This window comes from Poecile atricapillus, chromosome 32, assembly GCF_030490865.1.
Source record: "Poecile atricapillus isolate bPoeAtr1 chromosome 32, bPoeAtr1.hap1, whole genome shotgun sequence".
Lineage (NCBI taxonomy): Eukaryota > Metazoa > Chordata > Aves > Passeriformes > Paridae > Poecile > Poecile atricapillus.
The window spans coordinates 2,562,988-2,582,045 of NC_081280.1; the positions used below are offsets into that span (position 1 = coordinate 2,562,988).

General features: G+C 52.2%; 1 protein-coding gene and 1 long non-coding RNA gene across 4 annotated transcripts; both read left to right on the forward strand.

The window, feature by feature from the left end:
* Positions 1-6,449: 6,449 nt before the first annotated feature.
* Positions 6,450-10,194, forward strand: LOC131590221 (uncharacterized). 2 transcript variants are annotated; one of them, XR_009280022.1, is made up of 3 exons: positions 6,450-6,586; positions 7,971-8,064; positions 9,108-10,194. It is a non-coding gene; the product is annotated as an uncharacterized LOC131590221 (long non-coding RNA). The 2 variants fall into 2 exon arrangements; XR_009280021.1 differs by having other exon boundaries at positions 7,996-8,064.
* Positions 10,195-10,212: 18 nt separating this feature from the next.
* On the forward strand, positions 10,213-15,054 carry LOC131590206 (olfactory receptor 14J1-like). Of its 2 annotated transcripts, none has more exons than XM_058860150.1 (2): positions 10,213-10,730; positions 13,864-15,054. In XM_058860150.1, exon 2 carries the CDS (start codon positions 13,887-13,889, stop codon positions 14,817-14,819), a length of 933 nt encoding a protein of 310 aa, XP_058716133.1. In that variant the 5' UTR covers positions 10,213-10,730; positions 13,864-13,886; the 3' UTR covers positions 14,820-15,054. The 2 variants fall into 2 exon arrangements, with proteins under 2 accessions (XP_058716133.1, XP_058716134.1); XM_058860151.1 differs by lacking the exon at positions 10,213-10,730 and adding an exon at positions 11,837-12,646.
* The last annotated feature ends 4,004 nt before the right edge of the window (positions 15,055-19,058 follow it).

Below are 19,058 nucleotides of genomic sequence, written 5' to 3' on the forward strand. Positions count from 1 at the left end.
ACCTGATTCTGACAATCAAATGTACACATGACAGAGCACCGCAGCAAAATACTTCAGTCACTTTTTGTGCTCTTTCTGAAAAGCCACGGGAGAAACACATTCCGTACCTGATGGGATGTTGGCTGGCAAGTGCTGCTCTGGAGAAGTGCAGCTGCTGCTCTTTGGAGAGGCCGCAGAAGTGCTTTGATGGTGTGCAGGAAATGGCGGAGTGATGAGCTCTGGCTGGAATTGAAATTTGTGTGTGCCTGGCTCGCCTGATGAAACCCCAAGTGCAGATGGAGCAAACACTTTCTTGGCACGTGCTGGGGAAGCTTCACGCCCTGGAGGATCTGGACTTGTCCTGGAAGGGCCTGCAGGTAGCTCTGAATCCTCAGGGGAGGCAGCACTGCGCTTCTGGCATGAAGGAGCTGTGCAGCAGGGAGGGAAGAAGAAAGGAAGCAAAGGGAAGGCTGGGTCACTACTGCTCCTCAGGTGTGTTTCCCTTGGCAGCAACTGTACTTGTCCCAAGGAAGACAGAAGCTCCCATCCTCCCAGGTAGGGTGAGAAGGAGAAAATTCCCTTCTCATGTTCTGAACCTTTGCAACAACCAATTCCTTGTCTACTGAGCTCTCCCGTACTTATTCATCTGTCTGGGAAAAGTGTCCCGCTGCCATTCCTTGGCAGGAGGCAACTGCCAGGAACTCAGCTGCCAGCTCTTCTCCCTTCTGCTCCAAAGGCACACAAAAACTTTAGAATCACAGCCTTCCCTATCTCCCCAGCAGCTTTTAGATTTGGCTGCTTGAGTTTCTCAACACAGAAGGCCACAGAACGTGCATTCACCCAAGTAGAGCCCGGATCTTCAGGCACACACTGAGAAATTCAACTGTGAGTTTATTCTAAAAGCAACCTTGTAGGTGAGGCCATGTTCTGCAGCTGCAGCTGTTCTGAGGCACACAGAGTTCATTTCAATGGCACGGCCTGATTTGCAGGCCAGTCAGTCTGAAACATCTGCAATATCCTATCACCGTCCTAGTTGGACTTCATTCCAAGAAACAGGGGAGTTCACCTAACACTGACCACTTGTCTGTTGGGCAATATTTTTCACCCAGCCCTTGCACCTCAGCAGACAGGCTGTCTGGAAAATGCCCAGAACAACCTCCACATCTGCAGGAAGGACAGGAAGAGCAGAGAATACTTTGGCATTCACAGTCCCACTTCCCAGTACACTTAACACTGTTTTCTACGTGATTCTCACTTGAGATCTAGCCATGACAGAGGACTCAGGGAAAACACTTGAAAGGCTCAGTTGCCAGGACCTATTGGAAAAGGAAGGGTAGAAACTCTTTCCCTACCTGATGGCTCGCAGGCTGGGCTGTGCTGCTGAGAAGATGAGCAGCTGTTGCTGTGTCCAAGGGGCCTGCAAGCAGCTTCAGGGTGGATTGGAGTGAGGTGAACCATGAGCTCAGGATGGCGTTTCAGGTCCAGGCGAACCAGTGGAACCGTGAGCTTGCGGAGATTAAATCTCTGGATGAGCTCTCTTGATGGTTCCACTGGTGAAGCTCCAACAAGTCCAGAGGTGGCACAGACTTTCTTGGCAGCTGCTGGGGAAGCCTCACTCTCCTGAGCACCTGCACTTTTCTTGGAAGGGCCTGGAGGCAGCTCTGAATCCTCAGGTGAGGCAGCATCGTGCTTCTGGCGCAAGGGAGCTGTGCAGCAGGGAGAGAAGAAGAAAGGAAGAAAAGGGAAGGCTGGGTCACTACTGGTCCTCAGGTGTGTTTCCCTTGGCAGCAACTGTGCTTTTGGCAGAGAAGACAAAAGCTCAGCTCCTCCCAAAACAGGGTGAGAAAGAAAAATATCACCACATGTCTTGGGGGTTTGATGCCTATAGAACTTCAGTCAAACTTACAAGCTGCTTCTACAGGTTCAGTTATAAGATATCAATAGAACCTGATAGATCTGTATCACCAGATAGCAATAGAACCTGAATCATAACTTCATGGATCTATTTAACCTGATATAGATGTCTTTCTATGCATTGTAGTGCCTAGTATATGGTTAACTGGTTGCTCAGTGCTGGAGACCCGGGAAAAAAAAATGAAAATCTCACCAGGTGGTCAGTTTCAGAGATAGGTAAGTATAGTACTAATGAAAAATTAGCAAACGTCAAGCCAATTAGCCACAAGATAAAGAAATTAGACTGGTTAGGACCAGACAGACCAAGGAACACCGTAGCTGTGCATGCTCTGAAGACAAAGTTGAAAAGTTCAGATGCAAAGACGACTTTGGAAGCCTTCCTCAAAGACCCCCAACGACCCCCAAATTGGGGAGGCGCAAGCACAGTGAAAAAGAACTATCTATAGCCATGAGATTATACTATGTAAATAAATTCCAGAGTGTATAATATACTGTGCATATTAGTTCCATATGTTATAATGACATAGCAACACCAAGCAATACAATTAGTAAATATAGCACAGCAATTGACAAAGGTGGATGAATTAGGAGGAGAAATCCTCCTCACCTCCAGCACTGAAATAAACAACTCTACACACACGGCTCTATGGGATTTTATTCCCTTTGCAACAACCAGCTCCCTGTCTACTGAGCTCTCCCCTATCCCTTCAACCCTTGGCAGGAGGCAGCTGCCAGAAACCCAAATGCAGCCCGGCACAGCTCCCGGGCCCAGGAGCTCGGGGCGGTCGCGGTGAAATCTGCTGTTTCTATAGTGCAGCCAGCCCCCAGCATCGCCCGGCACAGCCGCCACAGCCCGGGCCGGCACTTGGTGGAAGCCGCAGCGGCCGAAGTGGCACAGGAAGCTGCAGAACTTCAGAGCTGCGTGGCTCTGAAAGTGTGTGGGGCTGGCCCCTGGTCGCCGCCCAGGCTGAGCAGCTCCCGCTCGAAGAGGGAGCGGTCGATGAGCAGCCCCTGGGTCTCGACCAATACGCCCAAGCCCTCGGCTCACCCGCACTCCCGGAGACCGCCCCGAGCGTCCCAGGGCCGCCCAACGAGCAGCGCCAGCCACGGTGCAGGGCCGGGCCGGCTGCCGGCCGAGCGGGCCAGCGTGTGGCGAGCGCAGGCACGGCGGGACTGTCCCACAGCCCCCGGCAGCCCGGCACAGCTCCCGGGCCCTGCCGGCACAGCAGCCTTGCCCAGCACGGGCAGGGGCCGCTCCTGCCCGGCCGGGCAGCGCCCACGGACAAAGCCCTCGCCTCCCTCCGCGCCCGCAGCTCCCACCCCGTCTCACCGGCTCTGGGCGGCTGCCCGGTGGGGAAGGCAGGCAGCGACCGGTCCGTGGAGGGCCGCTGGAGGCGGCTGGGCTGGCGGCTACGCACCTCCAGCCCCGCGGCCAGTCTCTGCCTGTTGGCCCTGGTCCGGCGCTTGATGTGGAGAAGGAGCTCGGGGCGATCGCGGCGGAAGTTTGGGTTCATAAAGTGGAGCAAAGCCCCGGCATCGCCCGGCACAGCTGAGCCAAGCCATGACGGCACCTTTTGGAAGCCGTACAAGTTGAGCTGGCGCACGAAACTGCCAAAGTGCGTGGCTTTGAAGGAGTCCGGGGCCGCCCCCGCCCCCTGGCCGCCCCCTCCGTGGGCGCCGCCCGGGCTGAGCAGCTCCCGCTCGAAGAGGAAGCGGTCGATGAGCAAGCCCTGGGCCTGGCTGTCCCAGCGCACGGAGCGGACGCGGGGGCTGTTCACCAGGCCCCACAGCTTGGCGGGGAAGGTGCTGGCATTGATTCCGGCGGGCAGCGGCAGCTCCTCCATGGCCCCGATCTGTCTCCGACTGTCGCCGCAACGGCCGCGGCGCAACGGCCTGAGGGGGGCGCTGCGTTCGGCCCCGCGCGCGCCCGGCGCGGCCCCGGCGCGGGCCGGACTCGGCGAGGACGAGCGGGGCCTGAGGGGAGATAAGGCCAGGGAAGAGGAGGTGAAAAATGCATGGGGGAAATGATAAATGACATAGGAATTCCACTAATTGACAAAGATTGTTACTGCAATAAATGGAATTGATTTTTGCTAACTAAATTGGAACTGTTATTCAAGTTATTTTTAGAAACAATTGTCAGGAAAATTAATCCACAAACGCCAGAGGTTTATGTCCAAAAAGGAGACAGAGGAGACTTCTTTTTCTTTATTCGAATAAAGGGAGAGGCCATGGGGCATTCCCCTGGGGTCTCTCAAATTTTTGGAGGGTGCAGCCTCCTTTTTATCCTAATTCCCGGCCGCTTGTCCCTTCTCTCTTTCCCCACAGGCTGAGGTACTTGACAGGTACAGACTGCCCGGAACACCTGATACCTGCGATACCTTCCCCCCCCACCCCCAATGTATAATCCCTTCTTAATTCTTTACTTTTATGGAATTCATGGTGTTCTTTCAGTGCCTCTTTGATCTTTTAGTGGAATCCATCCCATTGTTTCTGTTGTCTCTCACTGAGAGCTGCATCTTATCAGCGGACCCACAGCTTGTTTGTAAAGACAAACCCATCATTCCTCTCACAATCAAAAGAATCAGTGTTACAAGGCAGATGCACCCCTTTACAGATGTTACATGTTAAAATCGAGGTACAGGACGTAGTTTGGAAGATCAGTGATGTCCCAAGATGAAAACGGCTCTGAGATGGACAAAATTAGAACGACTTTAGGCATTGGGCCTAAAAATCAGTAAATATCAGACTAATGAGTAGACTTCCATAACAACGCTTAGTACACACACACAAACCTGTAAGGTTATCCAAAGGACAGTGAGGAAGAGGAGAAGCCTTCACCAAAAGACCCCAAAAGAAGACTGAAGACCCCCTAACAACAAGTGGAGCATGTGCCGTGAAGAATAGTGACGTAAAATCAGAAAAATCAGAAATAGGAGGAAACTTAAGGCAAACATTAATGAATATGTATAAGCATAGAGTATACAAGTTTAGCTTGAAGTGCTTTGTTTTGTACGTGAGGCAGGGTGGGAAGCCTCCGTACCCCGGTTGGTTTTGTACGTGAGGTGCGGTAAAAAACCCTCCCACTTGGTTTTGCATATGCTTTAATCATATTTAATTACTGGCAGATTATATATATATATATTTGTAATTTTTTTTGCTAAATTGTATTCTTCTACTAAACTGTATTCTTTTATACCAAATTACTATTCAATTTACTAAATTGTATTCATTTTTATTTAAACTGCCATTAACCCAAGGGACCTAGTTGTCAAAATTCTAATTTCATTTATAACAATGCCATGGCTCTGTGTGCCAGGAGCCAGCAGTCAGTGGGGCCCAGGGATGCTCCAAGGGACTTGGAGTTTTGTTTCTGCTCCTTGAGCAGCTCCTTCACCCTTCCCTCAGTGCCTGAGGGTCCTGGGCTCAGCCCCAAATCCACCCTGGGGTTCATTAAAATACAGAAAGCCTCGGGGGCTCTTTCTCTTCCTTCCATTGTCTTCAAGGCAAAGCTTGGAGTCAGTTTGGGGTTCTGTTAAGGAGGAAGATTTGAAAATCCACCACATTTTTTAATTTTTTTTTTTTAATCAATGGCATATTTTTAAAAATGTACAGTTCAGAGAAGAGGTGGCAGAAGCATTCCCCAGGTGATCTTGATGCTGAATGTCTCCTTAGGAGGTTTGGGCACAGAGAAGAATGAGCCCCTTGCAGGCTGACCCTGTTTGGACAAGCTGCTCCTCACCCCGAGCCTCACCATGTCTGACATCGCCCACCTGGGACTGACATCCTAAAACATTGAAAACATTTATTATTTTTCTTTATAACTGAAATATTATTATTTAATAAAATTATATTTTTATAATAATATTATTCTGCATTTTCATTACCTAATTTTATATTTCCATAAAATAATTGATAAACTTTTAGCAACTAGAACAATTATTGCTCATTGGTTCTAAGTAACACAATTCCCTTCATTAATTAATTGACCAATATTTCTCCCTCTTTATGCTAATTAGTCCTATTTTTTAGCTCTTTTGTCATCTTTTTTACCATTTCCTGAGGGTAAAAGGGGCCACTCTGCGGTCAGTGGAGACATTTCTGGGGCACATTTGGGGCAGTTTTGGGTCAGGGGAGGGAATTCAGAGAGAACTTCAGGGTCTGGAGGACGCTTGGGGGAGCCGGGCGAGCACTGGGAGGGCACTTAGGGATTCTGTGGGACGATTCGGGGTCCGGGGCAGCACCTGGGGGTGCAGGGGGGCACTTGGAGGTCAGGGAGGGGAATCTGGGGGCGCTTCGGGGTCCGGGTGGGCACTTGGGGTGCTCTACACGGGCTCTCTGGGCCGCGGGGGATGATGGGAGTTGTAGGCGCGGGTATCATAGGGTGTAATGGCACCGCGGAGCATCACGGGAGTTACAGGCACAGCGCCAATGGCTCTCGGTGAGGCGCGGAGCATGACGGGAGATGGAGTCACGGCTGGAATGGCGCTCTATGTGCGCCGCGGAGCATGGTGGGAGCTGTAGTCCCGGAAGTGGCTCGAAGGGGCCCATGCGGCTCCGGGAAGGGACTTGGGGGACACTTTTGTGTCCGAGCTGTGGCTGGAGGAGCTCGGGGGGAACGTGTACGGCTCGGGAGCAATTGGGGAGAGCCTGGGGAGCTCTAAGCGGGCTCCTTACGGCGCGGGCATGGCACGTATTTTGGGGGAGGGTCACGGCAGTAATTTTAGTCTCGGAACTCCGTTCTGAGGGGCTCAGCGGCCGCGGGGAATGACAGGAGATGAATTCCCAGAAGTGGCTGTAACGGGCATCTGTGGGGTCGGGAGCATTCAGGGGATCCGGGGACGCTTTGGGGGTCCCGAATGGGCGCTGAGGGGGCACTCAGGGATCCTGGAGGGTCTGGGGGACACTTACGGGACAGATGGGGGCGATCCCAGGGTTCTGTGGAGCGCGGGGCATGACGGGCGTTGTAGTCCCGGCTCCAACGGGGCTCTATCGGGCCGCGGGGCATGACGGGAGTGAGAGGCAAAAAGGAAAATTGGCGCCGACTGTTGCCCCCCCCCGAGTCCCTGATGCCGGGCGGTGATTGGCTGAGTGCGGTGATTGGCGGGAGCTTTGGCAAATAGGTGATGGCAGAGGCGGGAACATCACATTCATCTCTTCCAGTTCCTCCCAGTACAGCTCGGTTCATCCTCAGTACAGCCCAGTACAACCCCCACTGCTCCTCCAGACCCTCCCAGTAGAGCCCAGTCCCTCCCAATACACCTGAGTTCATTCCCATTCCCTTCCAGTTGCCCCCAGTGTCATCCATACGACACCCCAGTGTCCCCCAGTTTTTCCCACAGTGTTTCCAGTGTCCCCAGTTTGTCCCAGTATCCCCCAGTATCACTCCCAGTATGTCCTGGTCTGTCCCAGTATGTCTCAGTGTACCCCCACAGTCCATCCCAACCCACCCAGATTCCCCCCTCAGCATTCCTCGTGTTCCCAGCTTGTCCCAGCCCTCCCCAGTATCACTCCCAGTATGTTCCAGTGTCTCCCAAAGCATTCCCAGTGTTCCCCAGTATGTTCCAGTTCTCCCCAGTGTTTCCAAGGAAACTTGAACTTCTCCCAGTTGCCATGGAACCCAAACCCAGCAGTGGGGTCAGTGCAGTGTCCACAGCCACAGCCCCTTGCAGTGGCCCATGAAATAAATTGGGCAGGACTAGAGGTCCTTTTTAATGCCTTTATTCCAAGAATCAGCTTGGGTGGGGGCCCAAGGGGTCGCACACACCGCCACTGCTCCCAGATTCCACGCAGTGAAGGAGGAAGTTGACTTTGCCACACGGCAGAGTCGGAGCTTCCGTCCTCACAGGAGTCCGCAGGAATGCTCGTCTTCTTTGGCTCAGAGTCTAGGATGTCACCCTGGTCGAGTTCCCCCTTGGTGCTGTCAGCTTTTGGGAGGAAGTCAGGGGCCTCCTCTGGGTCTTCCTCGTTTGGTGGTGCTGTCTTGATTTCTTCTTTTCAGTGCAGCTCGCTGTTTCTGGGTTCTTATCGCTCTGTGTGTGTCCTGTGTGTCTCTGGTCTCTCTCATTTACGTACAGGCCCTTATGTCATCCTCCTCCTCAGGGCCGGGGACGCCATTTTGGGGAGCAGTGGCGGTGATCTCCCGACGGGACAGGGACATGACAGCAAAGGGTAAGTACAGCTAATACATAACAAGAGAAGAGTTAATAACCTGAACTTGGGATAAACAACGAAACAATTGAACTGGTTTACAACAAAGCACTAACCAAGGTTTAACACTTGCATCTGGGTTCTCGAAATTTTTTGTTTCTTAAAGCCCAGTGCAGGTTGGGATGATGATCCACCCTCACAGCTGGCCCAGGGCAGGTCTGGAGTGCTTTTGGTGGCACCTTGGGCTGGCACACACTTGAGGAGTGTGTCTGTTTTCAACAATGAAACTTGGGAATTTTAGATTGCGTAAAAAAAAAAAAAGAAAAAAAGAAAAGAGAAAGGAAAATCCCCTCTTTCCTGAGTGCAGGCAGCTCTCCAAGCAAAGCAGATCCCAGGTGAGGGAGGACAGAGAGGATGGGGGTGGGGAATGTGGAGCAAGGTTGTCCACACTGGCTCACACCTCAAGGCACAGCTTCTCTGAGCAGGCCAGACCTCCTGAGGAGAGACCCTGGGTCAATATCAATCACAGAATGCTGCAATTACCTCTGCTCCAAAGAGAGCAGCAATAAAATACATCCTTTATAACAGGAATGTGCATTTCTTAGAAGCTCTTTTTAGTATTTCTCCATAACTTTAGTGGAAAAACTTCCAAACGAGCTGCACTGGAGCAGAGGGAAATCAAGGCAGAGCCATGGTTTGTCAGATTTGCACAAGGCGGCTCTGAGTCCCAGGGGCTGGATGGGGGAAATGGTGGGGTGGGGGTAGGGACAAAGTCTGATTGATCATCAGCCAGAAGGGGTGTTTATTTTCAGATCTATTCAGACTGCCTGAGGGGGTGCTGGGGATTAATATCAACTGGGGATTAGAAACAGAAAAAGAAAACTAAACAGGACCAAACAATTATATCTCAATTGTTTTCAATACAGTAGATTTACTTTGAATACGCTTCTGAAATTTGTCTAATTAACCATGGAAGAACTGATGATTTGAATTTTTCCCATGAGCTTATCTTGTTTGGGAGATTTGAACAAATGTTAATGAGCCTTTGTCACTGAATTCCCCAGCTGAAGAGCTCAAGAAAGAAGAGGCCTGTGGAAAAGTAAAATTCATCAGCAACCTCCAAGTGGCTGAGGATCCATCCTCGTGAGAGCAGGAATGGCCAGCAATGGGCACAGCTTTGTGGCTGCCCCAGCTTTGGGATGGGCCCTGGGCCTGGAGCAGGAGCAGCTCTTGAGGGCCCCAAGGCCGGGGCTGTGGTGCTGGCCTGGGCAGATGGGATGGCAGGAGGGGCTGCAGAGCTGCCAGGATCTCCTGGAGAGGGGAGCAGGGCACCCAGGGAGCCTCCTTTTCCTTTGGCCAGGCACTTTCCCCCATGGCTGGGGCTGAGGCCTCTCTGAGCTGCAGCTGCTGCTGTGCCCTGCAGAGGGGCTGAGGCCGTGCGGCAGTGCCCAGAGCAGCCTGCCCTGAGCAGAGCTGTGGGGCCAGAGCCGGCTGGGCTGTGCTGGGGAGAGGCCCTGGCTGCTGCCGAGAGCTCAGGGCAGCTGGGACAGCTTGGAGGGAGCTGGGCTGGGCTCAGAGAGCCTGCCAGAGAAACCAGCAGTGTCCATCTCAGCCTGGGTGAGCGTGCAGGGACAGGACTCAGCCCAGGCCTTGTGGGGCAGGGCCAGCGCCTACAGGGCAAGGGATTGAAAACAGGCAAGTGGCCGAGAGAGGAGGCTGCTCTGTGCCCTTGGTGGCATGAGCAGGGCAGGGAGGGGGCCCAGGACATTTGTCACCACCAGGCTCTGTCCCCAGGTGCTGCCAGCCCTGGCTGCTGAGCCCAGGTTTGGCCTGGGCTGAGTTTGGCTGTGGCCCAGCTCCATCCTCCTGCAGGGCTCAGGGCCTGTTGCTGGCCATGGCCAGCCCTGCCCGGCCTCTGTGCTGGCCCAGAGCCCGGCAGAGCCCGGGGCAGGGCTGTGTGTGCAGGCCCACAGGTGCCACGGGCTCTGCAGGAGCTGGGAGAGGCTGCCCAGCAGGGAGGCCATGGGGCACAGAGCCCCAGGGCTGCTGTGGGCACCACGGCACAGGGGCCGTGCCCACCCGCAATGCTCCTGCCCTGGGCTGGGCCTGCCCAGGGGCTGGGGCACCATGGCTGGGCCAGCGGGGCACAAAGGGGCCAGGGAGCCGCTGCCGGGGCTGGCAGCAAGGCCAGGCACAGACAAGGAATTGCTGAGCATGGCCTGTGCTGGCCAGGGCTGGCTGTGGCAAGGGCAGAGCTCAGCTGCCCTTGGTGGCTGCAGGAAAAGTCCAGAGCCCCAAGAGCCTCCATGGCTGTGCTGGAGACCAAGGTTGCAGGAGGGAAAGGCAGGGCTGCTGTGGGATGGGGAGGGCATTGAATTCCAGCAGACAACATAGATGGGAGGCTTAGCAAGGCTTGAAGAGAAGAGAAGCTTCACAAGCCTCCAAGGGGGGATGTTACCAGATGAAAAACTATCTCATGCTGGTGAACACAAAGTTCTTATTCTTCAAAACCCCCTGACCCATGGAACTGCACCATGCCCATTGTGTAAGAAGGAGAATTGGAAAGCGACCAGCTCCAGTTGTGCCAACTTTTACCAGTGCACCGGGCAGTCAGGTCTGACTCTGAGATCACCGAGCACCAGGGACCACCAAAGAGACCCCCAGGACAGAAGAACACCGCTGTGAAGGTGAGAGAAAATATGTTAATGATTTCAGAGAAATGATTATCATATGTATGTTTATTCTGTGACAGTCAGTGGATATGGATGTAAAATACAGTCTGTAAGCAGGAGCTTTCCTGTACCCAGCACGCACACCTTTGGGAAGAGCTATTCCCCCTTGTGCAACTGGCTGAATAAAGAATGCTGCTTCTCACTGCACCCTTGCTGTGAAGCAGTTTCTTTTATTTTTTCCCATTTTTGGTAGCAGAGTCACAATGGACCCTTGGTTCCATGATGCCCCATAGTGTCACCATGGTCTCCTTGGTTCTGCAGTGTCACCATGGGCCCTTTGTTCCACGAGGTTCTGTAGTAGAACATGGTCACCTTGGTTCCGTGCGGTTCCATGGTGTCACCATGGACCAGGGTTCCACAAGGCCTTGCTGTGTCAGAAGGGCCCCTTGGTTCCAAGAGGTTCCTCAGTGTCACCATGGACCATTGGTTCAATGTGGCCCCAATGTGCCAAAATGGATTTTGGTTCCGTGGGGTTCTGCTGTGTCAAAATGGACCCTTTGTTCCATGAGTTTGCCCAGTGTCACAGCTGACTCCTTGGTTCTGTGAGGCCCCACCATCAGCAAGGCTCTGAACCATCAGAGTAAGTCTCCTTAACACTAATTTGGTGTTTAAGAGGGCATCATTTATTCAGGCCTGAGGTCCAACATGGGATAACTCCTAACCTGACATGGACATGTGATTCTCCCAGTGTGTTGCTTTTATACAGTGGCTAAATGCATATTACAATTTACCCACTTCCATAAAACCAAACCCCGAGTTCCCAGATTCAGTCCTTGTTTTTCCCATCACTGCACCCTTGAGCCAGATGTCTTCTTCTCGTCTCCCAACCATCCTTGCTGGGAAGGCAGGCCCTGCATGCCTTGTTCCTGTGCTAGAATTTCACAGGCACGGTAAAGATTGAATGAACCCTTTTGGTATCAAGGCCAAGGCTTTGTGTGGCCAGGCAGAGGCAGGCAGGACGCAGAGCTGTCAGCAAAGGAAGGGGCCAGCGAGCTGGGGCAGCCGGGGGATGACGACAGCCTGCAGGGCCAGAGGCGCAGGGCATGGACACTGTAGGGCAGCCTGGGCTGGAGAGGGCACAGGGATGGGCAGCAGCTGCAAGGCCCTGCCAGAGGCAACTTGTGCAGCCCTTTGGCCATGGCTGCTGGCCCTGGGCCTGACCCATGAGGAGGAGACAAGTGACCCCGGCAGCCCTGGGGCCTCATTGCCTCCTTGTCCCTGCTCAGCAGCCTGGCAGGGGCCGCCCCATGGTGCTGCCCTTGGCATTGCACATCCCCACATGCCAGTGGCCCGGGAAGAGCCCTGAGCAATGAGGGAGGGACAGCATCTGCCTTGCCAGGGGCTGGGGCTCAGCCCTTGGCCCTTGGCACTCCTGAAACACATCCAGCTTTGCTCAGCACCAGAGACACCTTTCCCTTGCTTGTCCCCAGCTGTCATCAGTGCCTGCAGTGTTCTGCTCTCCCTGGAACCTCGGGACACTTTCCCAGTCATGTCCCTCAGTGGGACCCATTAAAACTTCAAGAAACTTTGAATTGAAACTTTAAATTGGAGTGCCAATTTAACATTGAGTTAAACTTCTTGAGAAGTTTTTTGAACACTCTCTCAGGGACTGAGTCTGGTGGAAACAACACCAAAGCCCTGAGAGGGTCATTAAAATCCTGGTGCTGTTGCTGAGCTGGGCCAAGCTCCTGGCACAGAGGCAGCTGCTGGCAACCAAGAAGAGCTTCAAAAAGACATTTCTCCTGATGAGCAGCTTTTCTCCCAGCCCAGCAGGGCTGAGGGCACTGCCTGCAGCTACCTGGGTGCCTTAAAGCAACTGGAAGGACAAGTCTGAGCTTCTTCATGGAGAAATGCTCCCAACTGCTGGCACAGTAAGTCTCTGGCTGCGGGGATCTCCTAAAGCTGCCCCATGACAGCACTGACATGACTGTAGGGATGGCTCTGCTGCCGTTTGTGGTTTGGGGAGGATGTGCTGCAGAGCGGGGCTGCCCTGGGCACCCTCAGAGGGACAGGGCAGGACGGCTCCTGCTGCCAGGGACGGCTGCAGGGGCTGAAGCTGGGGCTGCAGCCAGGGCTGCCCAGGGCTGTCCTGCAGAGCAGCTCCTGCAGCCCTGAAGGCTCTTTGCCAGCCCAGGGCATCTGCCACCTGCCAGGGGCAGCTCTCAGCCTGCCTGGGAGCTCCCTGTGGGCAGTGGGGAGAAGTTGGAGGGGGAAGGAGCGACCCCCATCAGGGCAGATTCCTCCTGCTGTGGAGATGGTGCTGCATGGCCAGGGCTGCTCTCGGCTTTCTCCTAAAGGAAAGGGCAAGGGGCTGTCAGCTTTGTCTGTGTCACTGAGACTCCTGCACTGTCACCCTGGGCATCAGCAGAGCTGCCTCAGCTCTCCCTCCCAAAGTGCCTCCTCAGCCTCCTCTGGCCACAGCCAGCAGCAGCAGCACCTTGGCTTGCAGCATCTCTGTTTGTCTGAGCTGCCCTTAAGGCCCTGCTGGCAGGGAGATGGCCCTGGGCAGTGCCTGTGCTGGGAGGGGTGTGCAGGGCAGAGCTGAGCCCCCAGGGCTGGGCTGGGCTCGGGAGCACTGGCAGGGACAAGGCTTGGATAGAGAGAAACAGCTCCCAATAGGCACAACTCCAGGCAGAGAGCCAGCCCAGCCCTGGGTATCCCTCCCTGTCCAGCTGCACAGAGACAAAAAGATGTCTTGGGAAAATTATTTAGAAATTGAAGCCTTTAAAGAGGCTGCTTTATTTTTCAAGTATGTTTTATGTTTAGCCACCCTGAAACCGAGGGAGGTGTAAAGGACAAAGGGCTCCTGTGTGAGACCAGCAGGTCTGAGTGCCCTGGGGCACAGGGAGCCCTGATTTCCGTCTGGGCTCCCCAGTGCTCAGGCTGAGAGCAATGCTGAAAGAGGATTTCTGCCCCTTCACAGAAAGGAACAGTAACTTAGCAGAAAACTTGAGCTCAAAAATATTAAAAAGAACTGAAAGAAATTACCCCAAAGAAAGAGAAGTAATTTTAAGTAAATTTGTAAGAAAATAGCATAGAATTCACTCAAGAAAATCTGTCCCAGCTTTTCAATGTCTTCTTCCAACAGTCCACCATGTCCAGACTGAAGAAATGTCCAACAGCAGCTCCTTCAGCCACTTCCTCCTGCTGGCACTGGCAAACACACGGCAGCTGCAGCTCCTGCACTTCTGCCTCTTCCTGGGCATCTCCCTGGCTGCCCTCCTGGGCAACACCCTCATCATCAGTGCCATAGCCTGCGGCCACCACCTGCACAGCCCCATGTTCTTCTTCCTGCTCAACCTGGCCCTCACTGACCTGGGCTGCATCTGCACCACTGTGCCCAAAGCCATGCACAATTCCCTCTGGGACACCAGGACCATCTCCTACTCAGGATGTGCTGCACAGGTGTTTCTGTTTGTCTTTTTCTTCTCAGCAGAGTTTTCCCTGCTGACCATCATGTGCTACGACCGCTACGTGTCCATCTGCAAACCCCTGCACTACGGGACCCTCCTGGGCAGCAGAGCTTGTGCCCACATGGCAGCAGCTGCCTGGGCCAGTGGCTTTCTCAATGCTCTGCTGCACACAGCCAATACATTTTCCCTGCCCCTGTGCCAGGGCAATGCCCTGGGCCAGTTCTTCTGTGAAATCCCACACATCCTCAAGCTCTCCTGCTCCAAATCCTACCTCAGGGAACTTGGGCTCATTGCTGTTGGTGCCTCTTTAGGTTTTGGTTGTTTTGTGTTCATAGTTTTCTCCTATGTGCAGATCTTCAGGGCCGTGCTGAGGATCCCCTCTGAGCAGGGACAGCACAAAGCCTTTTCCACCTGCCTCCCTCACCTGGCCGTGCTCTCCCTGTGTGTCAGCACTGGCATTTTTGCCAACCTGAGGCCCCCCTCCATCTCCTCCCCATCCCTGGATCTGACAGTGTCAGTTCTGTACTCGGTGGTGCCTCCAGCCCTGAACCCCCTCATCTACAGCCTGAGGAACCAGGAGCTCAAGGCTGCCCTGAGAAAATTGATGACTCTGTATTTTCAGAAGTATTAAACTCTCTCATTTGTGCTGCAGAGCCTTTTGAATGTAACTCTTTGGAATCTCAGCCTTATTGTTCCCTGTTTGTGCATTTATTCATTGGTAACTTTTTCTACTGTTGTGTGATTTACAAATACTGTAGTATTACTTTTTGTATTTCTACATGAATATCTACCTTTCTTTTGAAACACAAAGACCTGCAAGAGGTCTGTTCCCTGTGCATTTAAATAAAAACAAGTGCTTGCCCTGACCTGTGTGTCCAGGATCATTCCTCAGCCTTCTCTGGCTCTGCAGTGAATGATTTTGGGTACCTTAACACCTCAAGGGTTCAAGGTTTGCAGGTTAAATGGGCTAACTTAATGCAGTTACTGCTGTGGAAAGTGTTTTATGTTCAACTGGATGTTGTATTAAATGCTTTGCCCAAGTTCCTTGGTTCTCTGTACTTTGCCAGTAAAATTCTGTGTGGTTTTGACCTCTGAGCTCCGTTGGTCAGAGCATGGTGCTGATATCAGCGAGGCTGTGGCTTCAATGCCTGTGTGGGCCATTCACTTGACAGCTGGAATTGCTGGTCCTTGGGGGTCCCTTGCAACTAAGAATATTCTTTGCCTCTGTGTCCCTTGAGAATATCTGCTGGGGGTTTGTCCCGTGCACCAAAGGCAAGTCAAGGAGCCTTTGGTTGCCGCCATCATTGGAGTGTTGTGGCTGTTGCAGCCCCGCAGGCTCCCAGTGGCCTCTTGTTTCCGTCAGGCCCTGCTGGCTCCCGCTGGCCCTTGGTTCCATGAGGATCTGCAGGGTCCCACAGGTTGATGGCATTTGTCCTTGCTGCCCCTCACATCCCCCTGCCCCACAAACAGCCCCGAGCCCCCCGTGAGGGACAGGCCCTGCTGTGCCAGGCCTGGGCTCAGGGCTTGGCCTTTCTGCTGCCTCCAGCCAGCCAGGGCTTGCTCAGCATTGCAGTTCCTGCTCACAGCCTTTGGCTCCCTGCAGTCCTGGCCTCCAGGATCTGCTCTCCCCACTCCCTGGGGAGCCTTTGCCACTCCCTGCCCTCACTGGGGCCACTGATGCTCCAAGGGACTTGGACTTTGCCTTTGGACTCCTGGAGCAGCTTCTTCACCCTTCTCTCAGTGCCTGAGGCTCCTGGGCTCAGCCCCAAATCCAGCCTGGGGCTGATTCAAGTTAGAATCATGTCCACACTTTCATTAACATGAGTTAATGACAAGCTCCTGGTTTCATTACTCCCCATTTTGGCCCCAAATTCCTTTTTTTTTTTTTTTAGATCCACAATGAACCTTTTTGGCTCCAAAATCATGCTTTTGGGACCAAACTGTTCTTTTATTTTTTGCCTAACTCCCCTTTTAGGCAAGAGACTCCCCTTTGTTTTAATCCAAACTCTCACTTTAATATCCAGATTTCCACTTCTGGTTGATCAAATCCCCAGTGTTGGTCCAAACTGTTCCTTTTGGGAGCCAAATTCCCCCTTCTGGGTCCCCATTTCCCATGTGGGCACCCAAACTCCCCTTTTTTTGGTCCAAGTTTCTGGTTTTTGGTCCCAGATTCCCCTTTTGGCATCCAAATTTTCCACCTGAGTGCTCAATTTCCCCCTTTTCAGCACCAAATTCTCCTTTTTGGGCCCAAATGTCACACTTGAGTGCCCAAAATGTTCTTTTTTGTCCCCAAATTCCCACTTTAGAGCCCAAATTCTCACTTTTGGACCTAATTTCCCCCTTTTTTTTTTCTGGCCCAAACTCCTCTTTTTTCATCCCTAATCTCCATTTCTTGCCCCACATTTCCCCCCTGGCTGCCACTGGCTCACCTGAGTTGACCTTTTAGCATCAGACTTTAATATTTCTTTTAAATAAAATCTCCTTTTTGGGTCTAAACGAACACTTTTTGTTGTTCAAACCCCCAGTTTTGGGCCAATCTGTTCATTTTGGGGGAAAATTCCCCCTTCTGGGTCCACATTTTTCATCTGGGCACACAAATTCCCCTTTATTGGGACCCAAGCCCCCCTTTTTGGCCCCAAATTCTTCTTTTTCAGTCCAAATACCCTACCTGAGTGCCCAAATTCCCCATTTTTAGGCCCAAATTCTCTCTTCCTGGGCCAAATGTCCCCATTTCAGGTACAAACTTTCCACCTGAGGACCCAAATTCCTATTTTTGGGGCCCAAAATTCCCACTTTTGGACACAAACTCCCTTTTATTTTGGCCCCTGTGATGAACGGGCCAGGAGACCAGCTCCTTTTAAAAAGGCCTTTATTAAACAGGACAGCTCTGGGGTGGGGGCCCGAGGGGTCACGCACACCACCACTGCTCCCACTTGGACACCGCAGAAGAGGAGGATCCGTGCAGCTTTGTCACTAGGGCAGAGCTGGGCCTTCCTTCCTCACGGGAGTCCCCGGGAAGACTCCTTCTCTTGGCCTCGTAGCCTAGGGTGTCATCCCAGTCGAGTCCCCTCGTGGTTATGTCGGCCTCTGGAGGGAAGTCAGGGGACTCCTCTGGGTCTTCCTTGTTCGATGGTACTGTTTTTATTCCTTCCCTTTTGTGTGGCTCGTTGTCTCGAGGTTTTTTCCAGTCTGGGTGCGTCCCATGAGTCTCTGGTCTCTTTCATTTTCATAAAAGTCCTTATGTCATCCTCCTCCTCAGGGCCCAACTGAACAATGTACAGCAACTTGGGGCAGGGGTACAGTGTTGCCATGTGGGAGTCGAGGAGCAGTGGGGGCAGGGCCTGGCTGAACACGGAACAAGAAACACAGGGTACAGCAACTTGGGAGAGGGGGCAGGGCCTGGCTGAACAAGAAACAAGAAACACGGGGTACAGCAATTTGGGACAGGGGTACAAGGTAAGTAAACCTGGGACAGGGGTACAAGGTAAGAGGTTTACAAACAGTAATATGGTAAACAATATTCTAATTATTCTTAACAATATCCCCCCTCTTATATTTTGATCGGGCTCAAGCCCGCATCAATTGGCAATTTCTGATTCCTGGAAATAGAATTTCCTCAGTTTTTGGTATTGGTCATAGACCTTCTTAGCTGATTCATGTTCCTTTCCATGACCATCATTTTAGTATGCTCAGTTGTTTTTGAAATTTGAGTACTTGCTTGGATTGTGGATGAGATTATTCTGATTAGACAGGGGAGCAGGCAGGGTAGAAATAGTAGGCTTGTTAATGCGGCTGCAGCTACAAAAGCTACCTTCTTCCACCATTTTCCTTTAAATGACCAAAAGTCATCCCACCAGCTGGTATCTAGCAGAGGAGTCCATTCTTGAGTCCCTACATAAGCAATTTTACGAATCTCTGTGGATATGTTTTTAATAACCTCGCTCCTATCATCTATCTCCAAGCAGCACTCAGAAGAGTTAAATTTACCACAAATTCCCCCCTCTTCTGCCAATAGATAGTCTACTGCCAACCGAATTTGATAGATAACTGTTCTGGTTTGTGCCAATTGAGTATTTATATGATCGAGAGCTGAGGCTGTTCGATTGAAGATTACTTCAAGTACTGCTTGGAGTCGAATAATTCGATTTAACATGTAAATTGGGGTACGGTATCCCCAGGATCCGTCCTGGGCCCATGTTGCTGGTCCATAAGTTTTAATGATCTCCTCTGGTGTCCAAATTCTCCCCTTCCATTTCTGAGTGCTTTCCATGTCAATTACATTCCTTCTTTTTCGGTTTAATTTCTTCAGATCACCATATACTGGAACTCCCAAGCTTGTCCCTGACTCCTTAGGTAGGAGGAAGAAGGCAGGCTTGATAATGCCTATTGTACAGCTCCCTGTCCAATCCTTTGGAAGGATAGTGTAAGCAACATTCCCACAAATCCAAAACAAGTGGTCAGGGGCTTCCCAAAAAACATCTGCTGTCTGTGTGGGGTGTTCCCAAAATTTAGATATTTGCTTTACTTCCCAAAAGGGGTTTATTCCCTTGTCTGCACATTCATGGAGATTATACCCCTCATGGTAAATGCATCCCTTCTTTTTCTTCTCAATTGCCCAATATGTATCTGGTTTTCGTGGGATCCACTTAGTCCTCATATCCTTTATGATCAAATATCTTTTACACGCCATCCTTCCGACCGGAGTAGTATACCTTTTTCCTGTTCTCAGTATACACTCTTCACCGATTACTTTTGATTTTAAATCCCATCTCTCTTTAGCTCTCTTCATTAAGAGCTGGGATTTCGGTTCTATTTGTTTCCATTTGAGGATTTCCAATGGTCCCAGACTAATTCCTTCCCATGGCCATAA